Genomic DNA, 20448 nt, shown 5'->3' on the forward strand with positions numbered 1-20448 from the left:
CACGTTCTTTCCAGTTTCTCCAGGACTTCCAGGTAATCCATCGCTCCCTGAGAGACCCTGGTGTGGGGAAAAAGTTAGCATGAGATTCTCATCCGCAGAGAACATCGAACTCTAGAATACGGTGCAAGACACTGTGGGAAAGGGGTCAATTCACAGAGGAAGGGCCCAGCTGCAGGAGGATGAAGCTGTCAGACAGTTCACGGAATGCATTAGACTTCAGTGCCTTCCCACCTCTACGAGACTGCGGCTAAACACGCACTTCCGTTAAATGTCTAAGGGGCACAAAATCTGCAGAGGAGAAGCCCTGCTCGGTAAGGGGTGCTTTCGTTCCCCATGGAGACTTCTTTCACGTGCACACACAGTTGGCTTCCCGGGGACTCCCAGCTCCCGATCTCACACTACTCTGCAGCATTTAAGGCACGTCTGTGGCCTCTGCCGCTGCTGATGAGCCACTGTGAGAGTCATTTCTTTTTAACATGACAGCTGTTCCTTTGACCCTCAGCACCGGGAGAGCCTGGGACGTGGAGCGCTGTACCATGGGGCCAATGTCACCGGCTTCTCCTTTGGGTCCACTCTGCTGGCCGTCCTGTCCTGACTCACCCTGAAAACAACACAGGTCAAGGAAATGAGCTGCTGCCTCTGGGTTGAAAGGTCAGAAAAATACCAGTGATGTCACGAAGGACAGTCCCTCCGTCCTCATCCTACCCAAATGATGTCTTTCCCACTCGACAGAACCTCACCCTGGGGCCAGCAAACCACTCTTAGCCCCAAACAGGAGCAATGGTGCCCCCCCAGGAGCAGCCCTAGGCTCACTCTTGCCTGTGCCTGGCCACAGAGGTGGGGTGACCTGGGAAACAGAGTGGCCAGTGATGGTCGTTTGCTTAAAGGTTTCTACAGAGCCATGAAACAAGAAAAGCTGCAGACTCTTCTCTTTTCCAGAGAGCAAATTGAAACTGAGCTCAGATCACACTGCAGGGAAACCTCTCAGGGCTGCGTATGACAGGACGTGCAAACGCTTATCCTCACAGCTAGAGAACAAGCACGTTTCCAGTCACCCCAAAGTTGTAAGAGGACCAAGCACATATTTTATTAACACGTTTTAAAGTGATTTCAAAAGTAAAATTCTTCCTTTCACCGCACTTCTCCCACACCCTCAACCCCAGGCTCACATCTAAACCACCAGTAAGGAAATGTTCCTACCGGGTCACCTCGAATTCCAACATCTCCTCTTTCTCCTTTGTCTCCTTTAGGTCCTTTATCACCCTAAACAAAAAACACAAGAGAAAGCTACAAATTCGATGTTTCCGATTTTGTTTGGCCCTGAAAATCACATTCTTAAGTTTATGAACCTTAAATAAAACAGCGTTTACCACTTACTCATTTGCCAGGAAGGTAAAATCACTTGTGAATATTTCTGATTAGTTCAGTTAATTCACAAATATTATTGGGGACTTCGCTGTGCCAGGCACTGGGGATTTGTTCATAACAAAACAAACTCAGTCACTGCTCTATGGGACATCTTCTCCAAATAAGAAAATATAATGTGATGTGTCAGAACTGACAGGGGACAATATAGGAGATGTCACCCACAGGGGAGGTCAGGGAAGGCTGCCTGGAGGAAGTGGGCTTAATGTGCATGAGCAAAATCCACTCAACTCTTCCATAACAGCCACACTGGGAATAGACCTACCCTTCTTCCAGGATTCCCCTTCTCTCCAGACGATCCAGGCAATCCTTTGTCTCCCTGCCAAAGATGATAAAAGGTCACTCCTGGCACACACAATTCTGCTGTAGACTGAACGGTTAGTAGCTGGAATCTCCAGAACCAAATCTCCAAGGAGTTTGGGCTTGGAGAATAAAGGCACTTACATCTTCACCATCAAGACCATCCAGTCCAATTTCCCCCAATTCACCCTGAGAAGGAACAAGACAGACAGGTGAGTGTAGAAAGCTCTTCTGGCAAAGGAAAAAATGAAAAATGCTGGGATAGTTTTCAGTTTAAAAGACAAAAACAAGCTCAAATACCTTTTCTCCTGGGAATCCTCGAGAGCCCTGGAAGGTAAGGGGACAGGGGAAACATGAGCTCTTCCTGCATGGCTGGTCCCTCGGGGGAGAAGGGGACACGGGCTCCCCCCCACCCCAGCCATCTGAATGCCACCGTATCTGAAAACTCAGTATTAGAGACTCCTGTTTCAGTCTCCCTCTCTCCCCATCACATGGGGGGTTGTAAAGCTAATTTTATGGAAACTGAACACTTGGGCAGTCTTGGCTCCCTGCGCAGGAGGGGTGGGCCCCAAAAGCAAAGGCCCACTTTCTGACTTTGCAGCATGATGGCGCTGTCCTTCAGCAGAGAAGAAAGTCCACCAGCCCCTGAATCCGCGAGCTGTCCTCTCTCGCTCCCCCTCCCCTGGCTCCTCCCAGGGTCCAGGGGCCGAAGCCTCAGGCCCCAGCCTCCCTGCTCCCCGGCCCACGTTCTGTCCTTGAGAACACTTGTGGCTGCTGCACGTTTCCATAGGAAACCATGTCTCCATTCTCAGGCTCCCTCCAGCTGTGGCCCAGGCTCCTGAACCACCCTACAGAGCTGCCTTCTGCTAAGAGGCCATCGGCTACTGACCCCTGAGAACTGAGAAGCAGGGGCGGACGGCCTTCCTCCCCTAGGAAGCATCTGGAGAAGCTGAATGACCCCTGCACAGGAGGCCGACCTGACCCTTCCCCACACTTAGCACACCGTACCTTTATCCCTCTCTGGCCGGGGCAGCCCTGGAAACCTTGAGTGCCGTTCACACCAGGTGGGCCTCGCTCGCCCTGTTGGGAGAAGCAAAGGCATTTTGCAGGTTGCCGCTCTGTGTCATGTGTCTCCATTGGGTTTGCAAGGCTGTGACCAGCATGAATTAGGAAGCAGATTTCACTGGTGAGAATGTGGATCCAGGCTGCGGGAGCCAGGGGAGCTGCTCGGCGTCCCTGCACCAGGCCTGGCCTTCGACCTGCAGTTCCCCTGGGGGGATTGGGGTCTGGGAAGGAGGGGAAGGTCACCGCACAGACGGCACTGCCTGGTGGGCCATGGAGGGGTGGGCTTCTGGGCACTGAGTCTGTGTGGGCTCTGGACCCCCCTGAAGGGTCCATCCGCCTGACCACTCCTCTGTGGGGTCCTGTTTCCTAACTCTCCAGTGGGGCCAGGCCCAGCCCTAGCACCCAGCATTACTGGCTGGAGCCCTGGTGACCTCACCCACTCCCTGTGGGCCCCTTTGTTCCCTATCCTTAGGCTGGGCCTTGTTGTAGTGTCTCAAAGCCTCTCAGACCAGCATCTGTCTAGGCTCAGCTCTCAAAGTCCCTCCACTGGACCCCTCAGATCCGGGTGACCCGATTCAGCAGCACCCCGCTCTGGGAGACTTCCCCTGACGAGGGTAACCCATACACACCAGTCAGGTGTCCCTGCCCCCAACTCGGGCCCACTGCCATCTCTGCTCGTGTATCTTAATTTAGCAGACGCTGCCGGGTTCGGTGGCCCTCTAGCTCAGAAACCACTTAACCCATCCCTCTGAAACAGAATGGACATGAACCGACCTTTGTCATACTCAGACTACCGTACTGTTTGACATAGTGTGGAAATCGGAGTCAAGTTGTAAAATAGTTAGAGACTAATTTTTTCCCAAGAAAGTCACTGGCGACAGAACAGATTATGGACTCCACCGTCCAATCCCAACACACAAGGGGCAAGGAGGGAAGAAAACATTACTCACGGGTCCGCCCTCGTCGCCAGGGTACCCTCGGTAGCCGTCTTCACCGGAAACACCCTACAATGGAGGAAATCGGTCCCCTGTTAAGTCCTTGCTCTACATCAAGTGTCTCCGTGACAGAGCAGTGCTAAGCGTCGGCCTGGCTCGGGGTGTTTCCGAGAACTTAGCAGTTCTTCTGCGCGTGATCTCAGTGCCGTTATTCTTTCTATTGGGAACTTTATGGCTCTTGCTCTGCCAAGAAAGCCTGTCGGCCCCCTCGCTGGGAGGCGAATGCTGAGAGCCCGGCTGGTGGTCCACGGTGGGGCTGCCGTGAGTGGCTCTAACGTGACTTTACGAAATGAAGAACCAGTGAGCTAAAGGACTGATTCCTTCACCATGCAAAGAGGGAGAACGTGGCAGACACGCAGATCTTCCTGAACCGTCCCCAGCGGGACAGACCCTGGCCAGCACAGTCCCCATCTGCACCTCCAGCCCCTGTGCCACCATGTGGGCAGAGTCCTTCCTCCCCCATCCACATTACCCAGCCAAAGTGATATCGGACTTCTGAAGTCTAGTCTCAGGTGTAAGAAACAGGCAAAAGCCACCGTACCTTTGGCCCGATGGTGCCAATGGGCCCGCGGTCTCCCCTTTGTCCAGAGCACTTGCAGGGAACCCCACAGCAAGCTTTCTCAGCAATGTTGTCCTACCAAAATGAAAGGAAAAGAGTTCAAATCTCAAGAAATGTCCAGCAAAACATCATAAATATGCTGTAAAGGTCAAAATCTGATGCACGTGGGTTTCACAGTGCCAGATGAAGTCACTCCGGATGGCATTCAATCCAAGATTGGCCAAGGCTAAGGGTCCAGCTCCTGGCAGTCGGGGGTGGGGGGATGTCACCAAAGGGAGAGTAAAGAACAACCAAAGTAAAATAAATCTTATCCACAATGTCGCCTCAAGCTGAGCCTTATTTCTAGAGGTTTCCAAAGTAGATATTCAAGTTTCAAATCTTAAGTATAACTTACATAGTTTAAGCTACAAAGTCTAACAAACTGTAGATGGTCAGGACTAAAGGTGGTTCCAAAACAGACACCTGTGACACTCCATTCCACAGAAACATGGTCAGTCCCAGAATATGGCACCAGCCTGGAGGAGCTCCAGAGCAGCCATGGTGTGGGGCAGGCACCGTGGTCCCGGCCTCTGAGCCACTCTGGGTCACCAGTACCTCTAACACTCACCAGCCACCCTTGACATTCCCGTCTCACCCCAACCCCTGCTCTTACGTGGGAAAGTGCACACCCCAAATACACTTGCATCAGCTCCACTCATGGTGGCCACGTGTGTTTTCTTGCAATGAGCTTCCTCGGACTTTCACTTTTTCCCATGTCCCAGATTCATCCGCTAAATCGACCCCCTTTCACCAGATTTTAAAAAGTCTAATTCCAGCCCGAAAAGAAGGCAGGAGGGAGGAAGGGTGGAGTCAGTTTATCTTCTTCACATAGCCATGGTGCACTGCTGCCACCACCAAAGAATCTGAGTCCACCTCTCAGCCCCACATCTCCCAAGAGCCCCACCCCACCCCCACTCCCAAACCAACACCTCCCGATGGGAGAGGCTGGACTTGAGGAGGATTAGGACGCCCCTTAGGGGTTCCTTTGGGTGCACTGAAGGAAACTAGAGGAGAGAGCCGTAAAAGCGTTTCTCCATCCACCAGTGTCTCTCCTTTCCTGGTTATCGCTGTTTCATCGAGTGAGACTTCGGATACTGTGGATGCTGTTTCCTGTTTGGGAACGGTGAGTTGCAAGGTTTTGCACTCCTGGCAATCTCATGAAAGAAAAAACATTAAAAGAGGCAGCTCCCAAGGGGAGCAGAGGTAATTCTGAGGCTACACCACCAAGCACACGTAGAGACTGTTCTCCAGCCCACTGTCTCTCCAGCTGTGTGCTGTCTCCATGTCCAGGATTCACACGTGCTAAGGCAAAAAGGCAGGTCCCCAGTGCATTAAGTGAATTAAATGATCCACCCAGGCCCACTTCCCTATTCACCAGGCCATGATGGACTCCATTCTCCTGAGATGCCAGAAAATAGAATCTAAGCTGCTTCATGCAGAAAGACATATAAAACTCACGAGCTGCTCTGCTAGTTCGTAATCCAAGTCCAGCAGGTTAAGCCTGAGGGGCTTGTCGTACATGAACCCGCGGCCGAACTCCAGCTGCGTCAGCCGCTCCAGGTTGGCTACTCGCTCCAGGCCCACCAAGATCAAAGCCTGGACACCTGCGAGCAGAGACACATTTAATACGGCTACCTGGGCATTTGAGAGCTGCAACATCTTGTTTTCCTGACTTTTTCTTTTGGTTATGAATATTCATGAGATACAAAGCTGATTGTCACCCCTCATGCCCATGATGTGGGGGCCAGATTCATACTGGCTGTATATCCATTACCACAAATTGCATTTGTACCCCATGTCCCCCACCCAATTATCCCCAACCTCCCTCCCCATCCCCCCCTTCTCCCCTACTCCACTTTGTAGCCCATAGAACGTTCTCTCCTCTGCAAGTCCAATGCACTACTGTGGTCTTTCTTTCCTTCCTTCTTCCTCTCTTAGCTCCTACATATGAGTGGGCACATGCAGTATTTATCCCTCTGTGCTTTGCTTATTTCACTCAACATAAGTTTCTCCAGGTTCATTCATGTTGTTGCAAATGGAAGTATTTCATTCTTTTTTATGGCATAGTAGTATTCCACAGTGTATATATACCACAGTTTCCTTATCCAATCATCCACTGATGGACATTTAGTTTGGTTCCATGTCTTGGCTATTTTTTTTTTTTTACTTCATTATGAAATTTGACCTTTAATCAAATGAATTAGCTGCTCTGAAGAGTTGAAATACTGAAACTTCTGACTCCACTGAGTAATCACTACAGATATGTCAATAACTAAACTTACTACTATAAATATAAAAAGTGGCATCCATGAAGTATATTCATGCATAAATCCTCAAACTCTGGTCCTACGTAACGTGGGTATGCTATGGAAAGAACTGAAGTACTAACACCTCCAAATCAGATCATAGCAGTCTCATCTTCATTGCTTGCATAAAGTAAGCTAACAAATAGGTCGTTCTTATGATAAATTGTGCTTCCATAAATGCTTCTTAAACTTTTGTTTCTATTCACATTTTGACAGTCAGTGCCACCAAATCCCAAAGCCAATGGACAGTCAAATATTACATCTGGTTAACAGTCATCGTTGCTTATCCAGTCACCTTACATGTGCTAAGAATGCTTACATCATTTATTTTATATTGTTTACATGTATTTTTATTTAAAGGTTATAGTGTTTTTGAGCTGTGATAACAGCAAACCAAAAATAGATCAATATTTTTTGCTAGCAAATTAATTCCTAGTTTAGATGATGGAGTTAATTAATACTTTATGACCTTTTACAAAAGCATCGTGCTTTCTGCAGGTCTACCTGAAGGAGTCTGAGAACCTGTGGGCCTGTGCCAGAACACGGTAACAAAGCTGTCTGCGGTGTGGAAGGAATCCTTGCTAGTCCCATCTCGTAGCCCCAAACGGGCAATGAGGGGCCGTGATGCTGGGAGGAAGAGTCCTCTAGGAGAGGCTGCTCGCCTGGAGGACTCCATCGACAGAGCCGTTTCTCTCCAGCAGAGCTGCACACCTGCCTCACCGGGGCTCTCTTCACATGTTTAGAAACCCTTGGAATCTACCTTCTTGTCGCAGCTCCTCAGAAGCTCTGTGTAATTCTGCCAGATCGCCATCCACACCGTCAGTAAAATGAATGACCACCTGAAAATACAAGGGGAGTCACACCGGCCCAAGTCAGAAAGAAACTCCACAGACTATTGAAAGGGAACTGAGAGATAAGCTGCTTCAAACTCCTCGTTTTACAGTCGAGGAACAATTGACAATAGAAGAGTTTATCTCACTGTCATATGTAGGTGACAATGTTTCTGAAAACCATCTGTGTTTGTGTGTGTATGTGTGTGTGGTTTGGGCTAAACTGTGAACATACACCCCCAAATTCACATGTTGAAGTCAACCCCCAGGACCTGAGAATGTGACTGTGGAGACAGAGCTTTTAAAGAGGCGATTAAGATAAAACGGGGTCATTGGAGTGGACCCTGATTCAATACGACCGATGTCCTCATAGGAAGAGGAGGTTAGGACACAGACAAACACAGAGAGAAAACCGTATGGAGACAAAAGGAAAGGACGGTCACCTGCAAGCCCAGGAGACAGGCTTAGAAGAAAACAACCCAGACGACACCTTGAGAACTTCTAGCTTCCAGGACTGTGAGAAAATAATAAGTTTCTGTTGTTTAAGCCCCTCGGTCTGTGGGACTTGGTTACAGCAGCCCGAGCTGACTGATACAGTGTGTGTATGTGTGTGTGTGTGTGTGTGTGTGTGTGTGTGTGTGTGTGTGTGCACGTACACAATCTATATGTATGTATGCACACACACATAAAGAGAGAGAAAAATATAAGTAGACAGCATACTTTATTTAATGGAAGAACTACCCATTAATTAAACAAGAATTAATCACAAATTAAATTCATTCCAGCTTAATTACTGATTTCCAGGATTTTTTTTTTTTTTTTTGAGAGCTTAAGACTAGCAAAATGAGGAAGATACTACCTGAAATTATGATCAGTTAATAAGGACTTTCACATACAGGCACTAACAACCCAAGCAAGCATGCAGAGTATTTAACTTGGGGAGGGACTCCCAGACATCCAGGTATGCCTCCTTCCTAGTAAATCTCCAGACATTGCACGGGGGGGCACCTGAACCAAGGGGAGCCCTGCTCACCTTCACAGTGCCGGGCGACGACTGTCTGAACTTGTTCTGATAGGCCTTCAGCGTGTCGGCCGTGAGGATGTAGGGGTGCTGGCTGCGCATGTTCTGGAACTTCTCGAACATCTCTGGCTGGTATTCGGCAAATTCAAAGGCCTCCACGGGCCCCGAGGGCGTGTTGGCCACCACCGACACCCGCACAGTGGGCATCTGGCTGCCACTGCAGCTGATTCTCTGCATCTGGCTGATTCTGTTCAAGACGGCGTCCACCTTGGACTCGAGGCCCTTCTGGGCCACAAATACATTCTGATCTCTCGAACCATCAAACCCCAGAATCACATCCAGATTACAGGCTGAAAGGGAGAAACGCAGGACATGAGCTCTGCATGGAGGCTGCTGGGATGAATTCTACCCACACCAGTGACAGACACAATCCCACACATGCACCAGGATGTCGCCCTCAAGGGAGAAACAAGGTCTCCTGTGTATGAGCTTTGAGAAGCACTTAGATCCGCCTCTCACAGGGAACAGTGAGGGGAGCTGCTAGGAACCCAAACTGCAGGCTGTTGTATTAGTGTTCACTTTTTTGGTGATGTTAATTCTGGCATGATGATATTTAGTTGAGGTTTAGAGGCATCTCAAGTTTGTACTTTAAATAAAAGCACTTGGAAACACAAATACTCTGATCTCAAATAACTGATCTAATAAACCTATAATCAGAAACAGAGATCAATAAATCTGAATCATTTGGGGGATTAAAGAATGTGGGGAGGGGGAAATAAGTCTTACAAGGGCAAAAAAAGACAGCTTGCACCCGTCCTGGAAGAACATCCGACAGCAGGGTGAGATGAGCAGCAGGCACGACCCACGGGGATACAAGCAAACGCCTGAAGCTACCAAGTGCTTAAGGATGCACAGGCCCACGCTGGGGGCCCAGTAACTAAAAGACCTGCCAATGTGAACAGGAGAGGATTGAAAACATGCACACAAAGGGGCTACCTTTGGAAACATCCGTCACACCAGGACACAAGGTTTCGTGCATTGCATCATGCAAAGTTTCCAAAACTTGCTCGCTCAGTTCCGACAGCTCCTGCACGTTCCCCACCCGGAATGCCGTGGCACTGTTGGAGGCGATCTTTCCCACCTCCTCGGAGTCGATGTTCCTCACGCCCACAGCAAACACTTTGACGCCCTTCTGGGTGAGTGCCAGGCTCACGTCCTGAGCATCCTCTGCCGACTTGCCTCCCGTGATCACGAAGGCGATCTGGGGAACCCGCTGGTCCAGGCGGCTGCCTGCCTCGGGCACGAAGTGGTTCAGCCGCAGGTGCTCGAGGCCCACCTTGGTGTTCGCGTGTCTCCCCCCTTTGTAGACCACTTTGTTGATGGCATCAATAATCTGCCTCTTGGTGGAAAAGTCCTTCAGGAAGAATTCGTCTGTGGGGTCGGAGTTGTACTGGACCAGCCCTACTTGGATGGAATCACCCTCTTCGTAAACTGTGTCCACAATTTCGGACGCGAAACGGAGAACCTCCTGGAAACTGTCCCTCCTGAAGTTGATGGAACCATCCAACAGGAACACAATGTCTGCTTTCTTCTTCTCTAAAATTGATTGAAACGAAAAGAGAGATTGGGTTTCCATACCCAGAACATAAATACACAGAGTGCAAATTAAATAACTGAAACAAGATATTCCTAGTCATTCATTCATAGCGAAAGCCTTTTCTCTGTTCCATGCCTTTCTAGTTCTCAAATTCAGAGCCCCCAAATATTATGCTAGAAACAAGGAGATAAATGATAAATCATCTAAACAAAAAGGAAAGGAGAAATGAAAACCCAGTGAAACAGAGCCCCAGTTCTCCCATGCAAAATGGTATCATGTGAGGAATTCAACAGGGACCTGGATTCAACAGTCTGTGTATCTCAGGTGTTTAAAGAAATGCCATTAAACTCTTTCTTTCTGGTCAAAAATAAAAGATGTCTGGCAGGAGCAGGGACAGATGTGTTAGGGGCCAGGCAAGGAAAGGCTGGGAGAAAATAGATTGGAAAATGGGAAGCAGACCCTATGACCCTTTGGAAGATTGTCTGAGAGCTTTGTGGAAGCCCGGCTGACCATCAGTGGCATGTGGGGGTAATTTCTTGATTGTAATCAAGCAATCGAGATGGAGTTGAAAGGAGGGAAAACTGGAGAGAGCATGAGAGGTGCGTGATGTGCCACAACCAGCCTGAAAAGGGCAGTGAGAGAGCGAGATAGGAATACAGATCCCCTTGGAAAGCAACCCCCACCATTGGCTCTGTAGGTCTGGACGAGGGGCAAGGAGAGATGTGGGCTGGTACAGGGACTGATTTGCTCTGGACAGCCACAAAGGTGAGAGCCAGGAACAGTAGAAACTGTAGGTGGACGGCTTCGAGTCCCCCGGGACATGCAGTCCAAGGAGGGAGCGGGTACATGGACCATGGTGGGTATCTCGCCACTGGGCGTGGGATGACTTCAAAGATGCCATCCTACTCTGAGAGCCAATGAGTCTGTGATCAACCCTGAATGCAACTTACAGACCTTTCAATATGGAACCTTTCAATGGGCTACAATCAGCCTCAGGAGTGACGGAGGATCAATGATCATGTGTTCTCTGGGACATGTTTCCCCCCACAATTTCAACTGAACTATTTTTTCCAATATTTAATTTCTAGTATTATCTGCAGAAACAACCCTGAGAGAAGAAAATTATTTAAATAAAGGCTAATCATTTTTTTCAATTAAAAAAATGTGTTACGCTCTGTAGTCATGGGTCACATTGCTCGTACCTGGCCGTAAAAGAGAAGGGATGTCCACTCCTGGCGGTGCAGGAGTGGCTCCAGAGGGTCCAAACGAGTTCATGACCCTTTCTTCTATGTTGGGAAGCTCTCTGAACTCTCTCACCGTGAAGACCAGTCTGGGGTTGTTGGTGATGGTCTGCAACTCCGTTCTGTCGATGTTCCGGTCGCCCACTCCTAAACTCACAATCCCTGAGGAACTTATCACCTGTGCAAACTTGGAAACATCATCCTGGGATTTTCCACCCAGAAACAGGACCAGGTGTTGGGGTACCCCATCTTCTATCCGGCTCCCAGCAGACTTAACAAAGAAATTTCTTGCCACGAATTCCAGAGCTTTGCCGGTGTTCAGTGGAGACCCGCCCTTGAACCTGAGGCGCCGGATGGCATCCAGCACAGGGGCCTGGGACTTGTAGGTCTTCAGGTAGAACTCTGGGAAGACGTCATTGCTGAACTGCACAATCCCGATTCTCACTTTATTGGGGCCAATGTTGAGTCTTCGAACAATCCTGCTAACAAAATCTCGAATATGTGCAATGCCGTCAGGCCGAACGCCGTCAGAGCTGTCGATTAGAAAAACAATGTCTGCAGCATCACTCTCAACAGCTGCAGGTGGAAGAAAAGGAGAGGAAAATTCAGTGGACGACTCGCCCTCATCTGGTTTTGTGTTCGCTTCTGTTTCTGAACTTTGCATTACGTTGCACATAATATCAATCAACGTGAAAATTATATCTCAATACACGTGTTGTTCATCTCTTAATGCTCTTAAAATTAATAATGAAAAATTAGGATTTTTTTCACCAAAACAATTTCCGCTTCTTAAAATACTTTAAGTTCTCCAAAACTTTCTGAGTTTACTCATTTTAATTTTGGCTTTGTGAACTGAATTACTATTAATTTAAAAAATGTAAGCAGCATTTAGAAACTAATCCTGGGTTACCATAATTTACAGAATCATGAACCATTATTACCAGAAGAAATGGAGATCACCGGGGCCAACTTCTTTGCTATACAAGGAGAGACAGTGGAGGTCAAGGTCCTTACCTTGCCGAAGACCTTCACTTAGCTAATGACAGCCCTGAGAATCCCGCCTCCGTCTCAACAAGCACTGCATCTCCCCAGGCTTCACTGCCACCCCGTCTCAACCCCTTGGGGGCAGGGACACACAGAAGACAACACTACATGTAACCAGTCACATTAATGCTCCCCAGGTATTTGCTTCCCCCTGTTTCTTTTTGCTCGTGCATCTGTAGCATTTACCCAAAGTTGTCATTTTCACTATTTCTATGGGTTAAATGTGTCCGCCAGAAGTTCATGTATTGGAAACTTGATCCCCATTGGAACAGTGTAAAGAGGGTAAGAAATCCAATTATGGTATTTGAAAGGTGGGGCCTTTAAGAGTGATTGGATCAAAGGCTGTGTCCTGGGCCGAGCCTGTGGCGCACTCGGGAGGGTGCGGTGCTGGCAGCGCGGCGACGCTCCCAGCGGCCGCGGGTTCGGATCCTACATAGGAATGGCCGGTGCACTCACTGGCTGAGCGCCGGTCACGAAAAAGAAAAAAAAAAAAAAAAAAAAAAAAAAAAACAGCTGTGTCCTTGTGAATGGATTGATCTGTTCCTGGGATAATGGGCGTGGTTCTGGTTGCTTTAAAAGGAGAAGAAGTGAATAGTTTAGCTCTCTCTTGCTCCTCCCGTCCTCAGCATGTGACACCCTGCACTGCTGGAGACAAGGCCCTCACCATGTGTGCTCCCCGGTTTTTGGACTTCCCAGCCTCCAAACTGTAAAAAATAAATTTCACTTCTTTGTAAATTACCCAATTTAAGGTATTCTGTTACAAGAAACAGAAGTGGACTAATACGACTATATTTCCCCTATTTTTAACTTCGAAGTTAATCAAAAAGTCCTGGGAAAGATGAGCCACATTTTCCTATTAGAATTCTAAGTACTTCTCAGATGCCATTTGATGAAACAAATCTGTGGCCACTCAACCAATTTCAACCTGCTTTTTGCTCCCTATATTGCTGGGCTACTTATAACAGAAAAGCAGTGCAGAGAAAGCTGAGCAGATCATGTCATTAAACCGTGTACTCTGAGAAAGGGAAAAGCAGCCCCTGACATTAGGGAGCTGGCCTGGCACATACAGTCTCGGGGCTCTGCTGTCGAGCACAAATGATTTCACAGAACATCAATGTCACACAAGGCCACTCTGTGACCATGATGGGACAAGACAGAAATGAGACCCCTCTGTAATCACATTGGGACACAGACACATAGAAGAACATTGTCCAGACCACAAAAATGACAAACACCCCCCATCCTGGCTAAAGGAGCGTCCACTGCTTCTTTACCCATCTTTACCATGTCTTTCTTCCTTCTGGATAAGATTTATTAAGATAGCCATCCATAGCATTACCTCCGCTTCTTGGCAGCATTCAGCCCAGGCCAAAGTCCCACTTCCTAAGCCTTGCACAAAATGACCCACCACAAGCCCAAATCCTACAAGGCCTTTCTCACAGCCTCTCACTGGGAAGCCCCTGCTTGGTCATGCTGTGCATTCTCCTGCCCCGCACAGAGCAACAGACCCAGCATGCTCAGTCACAGAGGTGTCCTGGCAGCCCCTGGCTGGTGGGCACGGACACACGAAGGTGATGGAGACCTGCTTTGATTTTAACTCAGCTCTGCATGAGTACCTGGGCCTAGGAGCCTACTGTTCTTCACATTAAAGATACTGTGAGGAGAACCAGCAGCAGCAGCCACCTCACCTGGGGGAGGATAACGCGTGGTCGCCAGGATGCGCTGTATCTGCTCCGAGGTGAGGGTGCTGATGGGGGTCAGCAGCTTCTGCTCCAGGCTGGGCAGCTCCCTGAAGGTGCTCACCGAGAACACATACTCGGGGCTCAGAGAGATCTTCACCAGCTCCTCCTGGTCCACGTTCCTGGCTATCGCGAAAGGTGCCACGCCGAACTGCTTCAGTTCCACGGCTGGCTCATCCACCTCGTCGTCGGACTTCCCAGACAAGATGAGGACCAGGAACTGAGGGACACCCTCTTCAATCCGACTCCCCAGGGGCCTCTTGAAGATGTTCCTGGACACGTACTCCAGGGCACCCCCGACGTTGATCTGCCTCCCTCCCGTGGGTCTCAGCCGCCGCACCGCGTTCTGCACTTCGTCCTTGCTGGAGTGGGCGTTCAGCAGAAACTCCACCCGGGGGCTCTCGCTGAACTGGATGACCGCCACCCGGGTCGTGTCGAAGCCCACGTCCAGGTAGTCCACCAGTCTCTCGATGAGGGTGCGGATGTACTGAAACTCAGGGGCAGCGCTCTGGGACCCATCGATGAGGAAGACCACGTCTTTCTTGCCACTGACACCTGTGAACCAAATGCAAACATGGGCTTCACCTTCGTGGGCACCAGATTCTTAGCATTCATGGACCACCTCCCCGTTCATCATGGGGTCACTGCCTGACGGGTCACTAGTACTGACTCCTACAGTTCAAACACGAGTCCAGGGCACTTCAGCGTCCACACATCAGAGAGGAGGAACCAGCGAAGGATCGGGGAGAGTCACCCCAAGTGAAGCGGGAAACAGAAGAGCCACATCTACACCAAGTGAGGATGGGATTTGGGGAAGGGGGATCCAACCATGGCGGATGCCACTCAGATCAAGTAGGATGGCACCTGAGGTTCTGCCAGATGGAGGGACCTCGACAAAAGCACTTTCTGTGGAGGAGTGAGGGTGGGCAACGGGCTGGGGCAGGTTCAGAGAGGACGAGGGAGAGGAACCATGCACAGCATAGACAAGTCTTCAAAAAGGAGACGGGCGCTGCTGGAGGGGCAGCAGGGCACCGAGAGAGAGTCTCTAAGAGAGAAGAAGAGAGCAATGCACCTTTGTCATGAATGGAACCATCCAGTACAGTGGAGAACGGACGGTGACAAGAGAGAGGAATTACAGATGGCGGGTGATGGCGCAGGCGGCAGGAGAGGGTGCCGGAAGCAGAGACGGGGTGTCCAGGGAACAGTGGGACGCCGAGACTGGACATTGCAGCTGGGAGAGCGCAAGCAGTGCTTCTGGAAATTCTCCTCTGATTTACTTGTATTGTCTCGGTGAAATGGGACTCAAGACCACCAGCTGAGAGTAAGCTGAGAGGGAAGAGGAGCCACGGGAGCAGGACGGGGAGGATGCAGGGGTAGAAAAGAGTCAATCTGAAGAGCGAGGGAATGAACAGACTGGGAATCCTATTGCAGAATAAAATACACTTGCATTTGACATCCACAAGCTGCACAGACACCATGACAATATTTCCAAAGTGCACTCTCTGCAATACCGATGCCTCAAGATGAGTCAAAGTAAAGGACTCCTGCAGTCAAATAAGTTTTGGAAATGTTGCGTTCCCTTACTGTGTTGGAGATACACAAAGCACATCAACTAGGGAAATTTTTAAAAACCCATTTTTACTTTGTTTATCTCATTGTTTACAAAATTTATGAGATCACGACATTTTAGAACATTCCATGGAAGTCTCGTGGGGTGCACTGGTCTCTGTCCAGGACTCCAGAGAGGAGAAGCTCAACCCTCCAACTGCACCAAATCAGTCATCCTCACCTCCCTGGTTACCGAACAAACGCATACCCTGTGTCTGACTTTTCCTTCGCTTGCTTTTACTCCATATTTCCTTCTTTTTTCCCCTTCTCCATGGCAGAAGGCCATGGAGAGCAAGAACACATCTTCCTCCCTCCCTGCTGTGACCACCCCTACCCAAGTGCTGGGGACAGCAGGCCCTTGCTGGGCATGCATTGAAGGGTGGATATATCTTGGCCCCTTGCATTCTCAGAAGGCAGGGCTTCCACCATTTTCTAGTTTATTACACTAGGACTAGAACAGGGAAACAGGAAGGAGGAAATATTATAAGCTAAGGCCATGAGAGACAGGTGGCCTTCCTGCAGTAAAGACACTCACTTCTCGGCACCAAGCAAATTCAAAGGTGATCTTCACACATCAGCTCTGGAGACACCAGTGTCTCAGAGACGATGCCCCAGCTCGACAGAGTGCCTGTGGTCAGACTCCCTCCAGATGGTGGAAGGCTGCTGACTAAACCTACCAGGGACAGCCTAGAACCGATACTGAACAGGTGAGATCAGGGAGATGGCCCCTCCCTTCAGATATCTATACAGAAGCCCTTAGGCAGAGTTAGGGAGTCCGAACCTAAGCTAAGTACATGCCCCTCTTGGAGACTTTAATTTGTCTGTAAACATGACTCTTGTCATCTCCTTGAACCTCTGCCATTTCTGGCCACTGAGGCAAAAAGAGGCTCATGGTTTCTAATTTTTTTTTATGTTTTCACTCCATATGGCAGAGACAGGAAAATTGAAAATGCTTTGTAGCCCACAGTGCAAACAAGTAGCCCCAGATGATTAAAGGAACAGGATCCAAAGAACTCCCTCCTCACCTGGGCTCGTTGGAGGGAGCAGAACTGGCTGCAACCTGCTCAGCTCTTCACGGCTGAGCTGGGTCACCCTCTCGGAGATGACCTGCTGGACGGTCCCCAGCTGGCGGAAGGTGGGGATGGCCACAGCGAAGTCCGGGATGAAGGAGATGGTCTGCATCTCCGTGATGTCAGCGTTCCCGATGCCAATGCCGATGGGCACTGCGCCTCCTCTCTTCAGGACCACAGAGGGGCCCCTCACGTCATCCCCAGACCTGTCGGCCGTGAGCACGATCAGGAGCTGGGGGACGCCTTCTGCCATCCTGCTCCCTGCAGAGCTGATCAGGATATTCCTCAGGACAAAGTCCAGGGCGGCCCCGGTGTTGGGGGTCGGCCCTCCCAGCAGGGTCAGCCCGCGCACGGCGCCGATGACACCCTGCTGGTCCATGTATGAATTCAGGTAGAACTCGGGCCTGGTCCGGTCGCTGTACTGCACCACGGCCACGCGGACCCGGTCAGGACCCACGTCCAGACTCTCCACCACTCTCTGCACAAACTCTTTCAACAGAGGGAATCCGCTCCGGACACCCTCAGAACTATCGATCAGAAACACCACGTCCTTTTCTCCTGAAACTGGGAAGAAGACAAAATCGATCACTCAAGCAGAACACGAGAGCCACAACTTCATACCAGTGTGGTGGGCTGCACAGCGGTCAGAAGGATGTCCCATTCCGAATGCCTGAACTCATCAGAAGGACTCTGTGGGTGTGACTGAGTTAAGGATTTGCGGATGGGGAAGTTATCCCAGATTATCCAGTAAGCCCAAGGTAATCAATCACGAGTGTCCTTATAACAGGGTCCGAGTCAGAGAGAGAAGAGGAAAGGATGGAAGCAAAGGTCAGGGAGGAGATGCTGTACTGCTGGCATTGAGGACAGAGGAAAGGGCGTCTAGAAGCTGGAAGAGGCAAGAGAATGGATGACCTCCTCGAACTCCCAGAAGGTGCAAATATGTTGACACACCAGTGTTAGTCCAGCGAGACTGGTTTCTGATCTCAAAACTTGTCAGATAATAAGTTCATTTTGTTCTGAGCCACTGAATTTGTGATAATTCCTGACAAAAGCAATGGGAAACTAATATACCAATACCCAGAGTCCTTATATTTTGGAACTTTTCAATGCTTGAACAGTACTGTTAACTTTCAAAGGGGTACTCAAGAAAGCAGTCTGTGGGACGGTGTGTGAGGGGTGGGTTCAGGATGTCGGAGCCCACATAACCATTAGCATTTTATAGATGGGAGGTTTCAAGTGATCTGCTGCAAGTCATGAGTGGATCCATGGGGAAAAAACATAACCCAGACATCAGAGTTACCACCCCAAACCAATAGTGAATGGGCCTGATAGTCAATAGACACTCTACAATCTCAATTTTAATCAAAAACAGTATATGTGAAGTTAATTTCTCTTTTCACTGCATTTTTATCAACAAATGAAAAGTTATTAAACACAAAGTCATGGTAATGTAGTTTAGCAGTTGGAAACTTTAGTGCAGCATTTACAATGGGAATTTATCTGCCTCCTTTAAAGCCTTTTAATTTTTAATGAATATAGTGAAGGAATTATAACACAGTGATGCCCATTTAAAGGCACTGGGGGAATATGAAGATTAAAACACTTTAGCTATAATGTAACCATATTATATGGTTTTTATTATGCATATGGTAAAAATGGTGCTTCTTAAAAACAAATTTTAACCATTAATATCTAAATCTTTCTAGTGTATCTTATTATGAAATATTCTAATGCCCTCAAAAATAATCACCCTGGTTCTCCTGGTTTGCCATAGAAAGCAGCCAGAGAGTCAAAGCTAGGAAAGAAAACCCATATTCTTTTGTTCCTGCCGAAACCACCTATTAATTTTCCATCTTCCCCGTAAACGCAAGGAGGGCTTTATCTGAGGACCTGGAGCCAGCAACCTACCCTCAACCCACGCACCAGAGGACGGGGCTGCAGAAGTGACCAGATTTCTATACTGTACCTGGTGCTGGCGCTCCGTTGTGCACCGATTTCAAGAGATTCACGATCTGTGGCTGAAGGTTTCCGATCTTGGGAAGCGACTCGGCGGCCAGAATAAACGCTGGGGATGGCACTATCTGCTCTAACTCAGCAGAGTCCGCATTCTTGGCTTGGAAGATGAAAGGCACCACTCCGCTCTGCTTCAGGTTGCTGGCTGGCCCACCCACAGAGTCCGACGACCTCCCCGCAACCAGCAGCACCAGGAACTGAAGCACCCCGTCCTCGATCCGGCTGCCGGCAGACTTCACAAAGATGTACCTCTGTGCATAGTCCAGGGCGTAGCCCAGGTTGAGGGCTTTGCCCGTCTTGATCTTCATTCTCTTCACAAGATTCAGGATCTCAGGCTTTGTCTGATGTTCATTGAAACGGGACTCCACCCTGACATCATCGCTGTACTGAGCCACTGCAATGCGGGTGCCATCTGGCTTCACATCGAGCTCGTCGATAATCTTGTAGAGAAAGTCACGGACAGCAGGAAACTGGCCCACGAGATTGGCTGAGCCATCAAAGAGGAAAAGAATGTCTCGCTTGCTCTCTACAAGGAAAGTCGATGAGGACATAGTTAGAGTTGGGAGCATTACAAGCACCACACTGACTTCAGCCCAGCACCACTAGCATTTGACAATGGGCGTTCATGGAATTCGCCTGATGACCACCGTACCAGCAAGAGAAGAGGAAACAAGTGTCCTATTTCAAAGCGGTGCATGTTAGCCAAAAAAAAAGAACTAGGTCTATCTATTCAATCTAACGTCATGCTTCCCTATGAGGGGAATCAGCAAAAAGCACCACCAGGTTCTGTTCTTGCATTAGGTGGCGGTCACTGCAGGAGAACAGATAGTATTTTCAAATTGTTATACATAAAATTATTGAAAATGTGGTCCTTATAGTACTTTTGCTTAAAAATTGACCCCAGTCTCTAGTGACAAAGGCTAATATGGGTTAACCACCCCAGGATAACTAGGTTGCCATGTACACTCTAATTGAATTATCTTTCCACTGTATGGGGTATCTGGGGTCAGGGTCTCTGTCAGTGCTTTCTAATCCACTGTCATCAGACAAAGAAACCATGGAGGACAGCCCACAGGGGGTTGCGCCATATAATGTAAATATTATTTTCAGTTCAAGTAGGTGTTGAAACTATTTTGATTGGATTTCAATTGGTTCAGTCTTGCCACCCATCTGTGGGATGTCAGCAAGCCCGTAGATCTAAAACATCATCCATGTCTCACCGCCATCATAATCTGCACTAATAATAATAATCCAGACTTCCTTTGGAAACCATTTACCTTCAGATAAACATGCAGCCTTTGTTTATTTTATAACAAATGATTTTCTAGATGCAACAAATATTGGACATAAAAATATTATATAGAGAAAATAATTTCAATTTTAAGTGATCCCAAGGCATAGTCACGTATGAGAGGATATCTCCTCTCTCTCTCTCTGTTCCATCTGGATTTGCACTCCAGTATCTTCACAGGCATGAGGAGAGGAAAAAAACCTTCTGAATAAAGGGTGAGACAACATATTCAAAACATAGGTGGAGGTTCTAGACTTTCGTTAATGAACATTTTTTAGACAGAGAATTAAACTTGCTGGTACAGT

The 20448-nt window shown here is 48.8% G+C and overlaps 1 protein-coding gene across 1 annotated transcript in view; it reads right to left on the bottom strand.

Moving 5' to 3' along the window:
• The window catches only part of COL6A3 (collagen type VI alpha 3 chain), an 87222-nt gene that overhangs the window by 30921 nt on the left and 35853 nt on the right, over positions 1-20448 (bottom strand). Inside the window, exons 7-23 of the mRNA XM_063090261.1 lie at positions 18806-19378; positions 16795-17403; positions 14111-14716; positions 11340-11954; positions 9537-10136; positions 8553-8890; positions 7450-7528; positions 5842-5987; positions 4327-4419; positions 3741-3794; positions 2734-2805; positions 2026-2052; positions 1870-1914; positions 1691-1744; positions 1201-1263; positions 536-601; positions 4-57 (exon numbers count right to left, since the gene is read on the bottom strand). Of these exons, the coding sequence (XP_062946331.1) occupies positions 4-57; positions 536-601; positions 1201-1263; positions 1691-1744; positions 1870-1914; positions 2026-2052; positions 2734-2805; positions 3741-3794; positions 4327-4419; positions 5842-5987; positions 7450-7528; positions 8553-8890; positions 9537-10136; positions 11340-11954; positions 14111-14716; positions 16795-17403; positions 18806-19378 (4094 nt within the window). The remainder of the gene's footprint in view (positions 1-3; positions 58-535; positions 602-1200; positions 1264-1690; positions 1745-1869; positions 1915-2025; positions 2053-2733; positions 2806-3740; positions 3795-4326; positions 4420-5841; positions 5988-7449; positions 7529-8552; positions 8891-9536; positions 10137-11339; positions 11955-14110; positions 14717-16794; positions 17404-18805; positions 19379-20448) is intronic.

This window comes from Cynocephalus volans, chromosome 1, assembly GCF_027409185.1.
Source record: "Cynocephalus volans isolate mCynVol1 chromosome 1, mCynVol1.pri, whole genome shotgun sequence".
Lineage (NCBI taxonomy): Eukaryota > Metazoa > Chordata > Mammalia > Dermoptera > Cynocephalidae > Cynocephalus > Cynocephalus volans.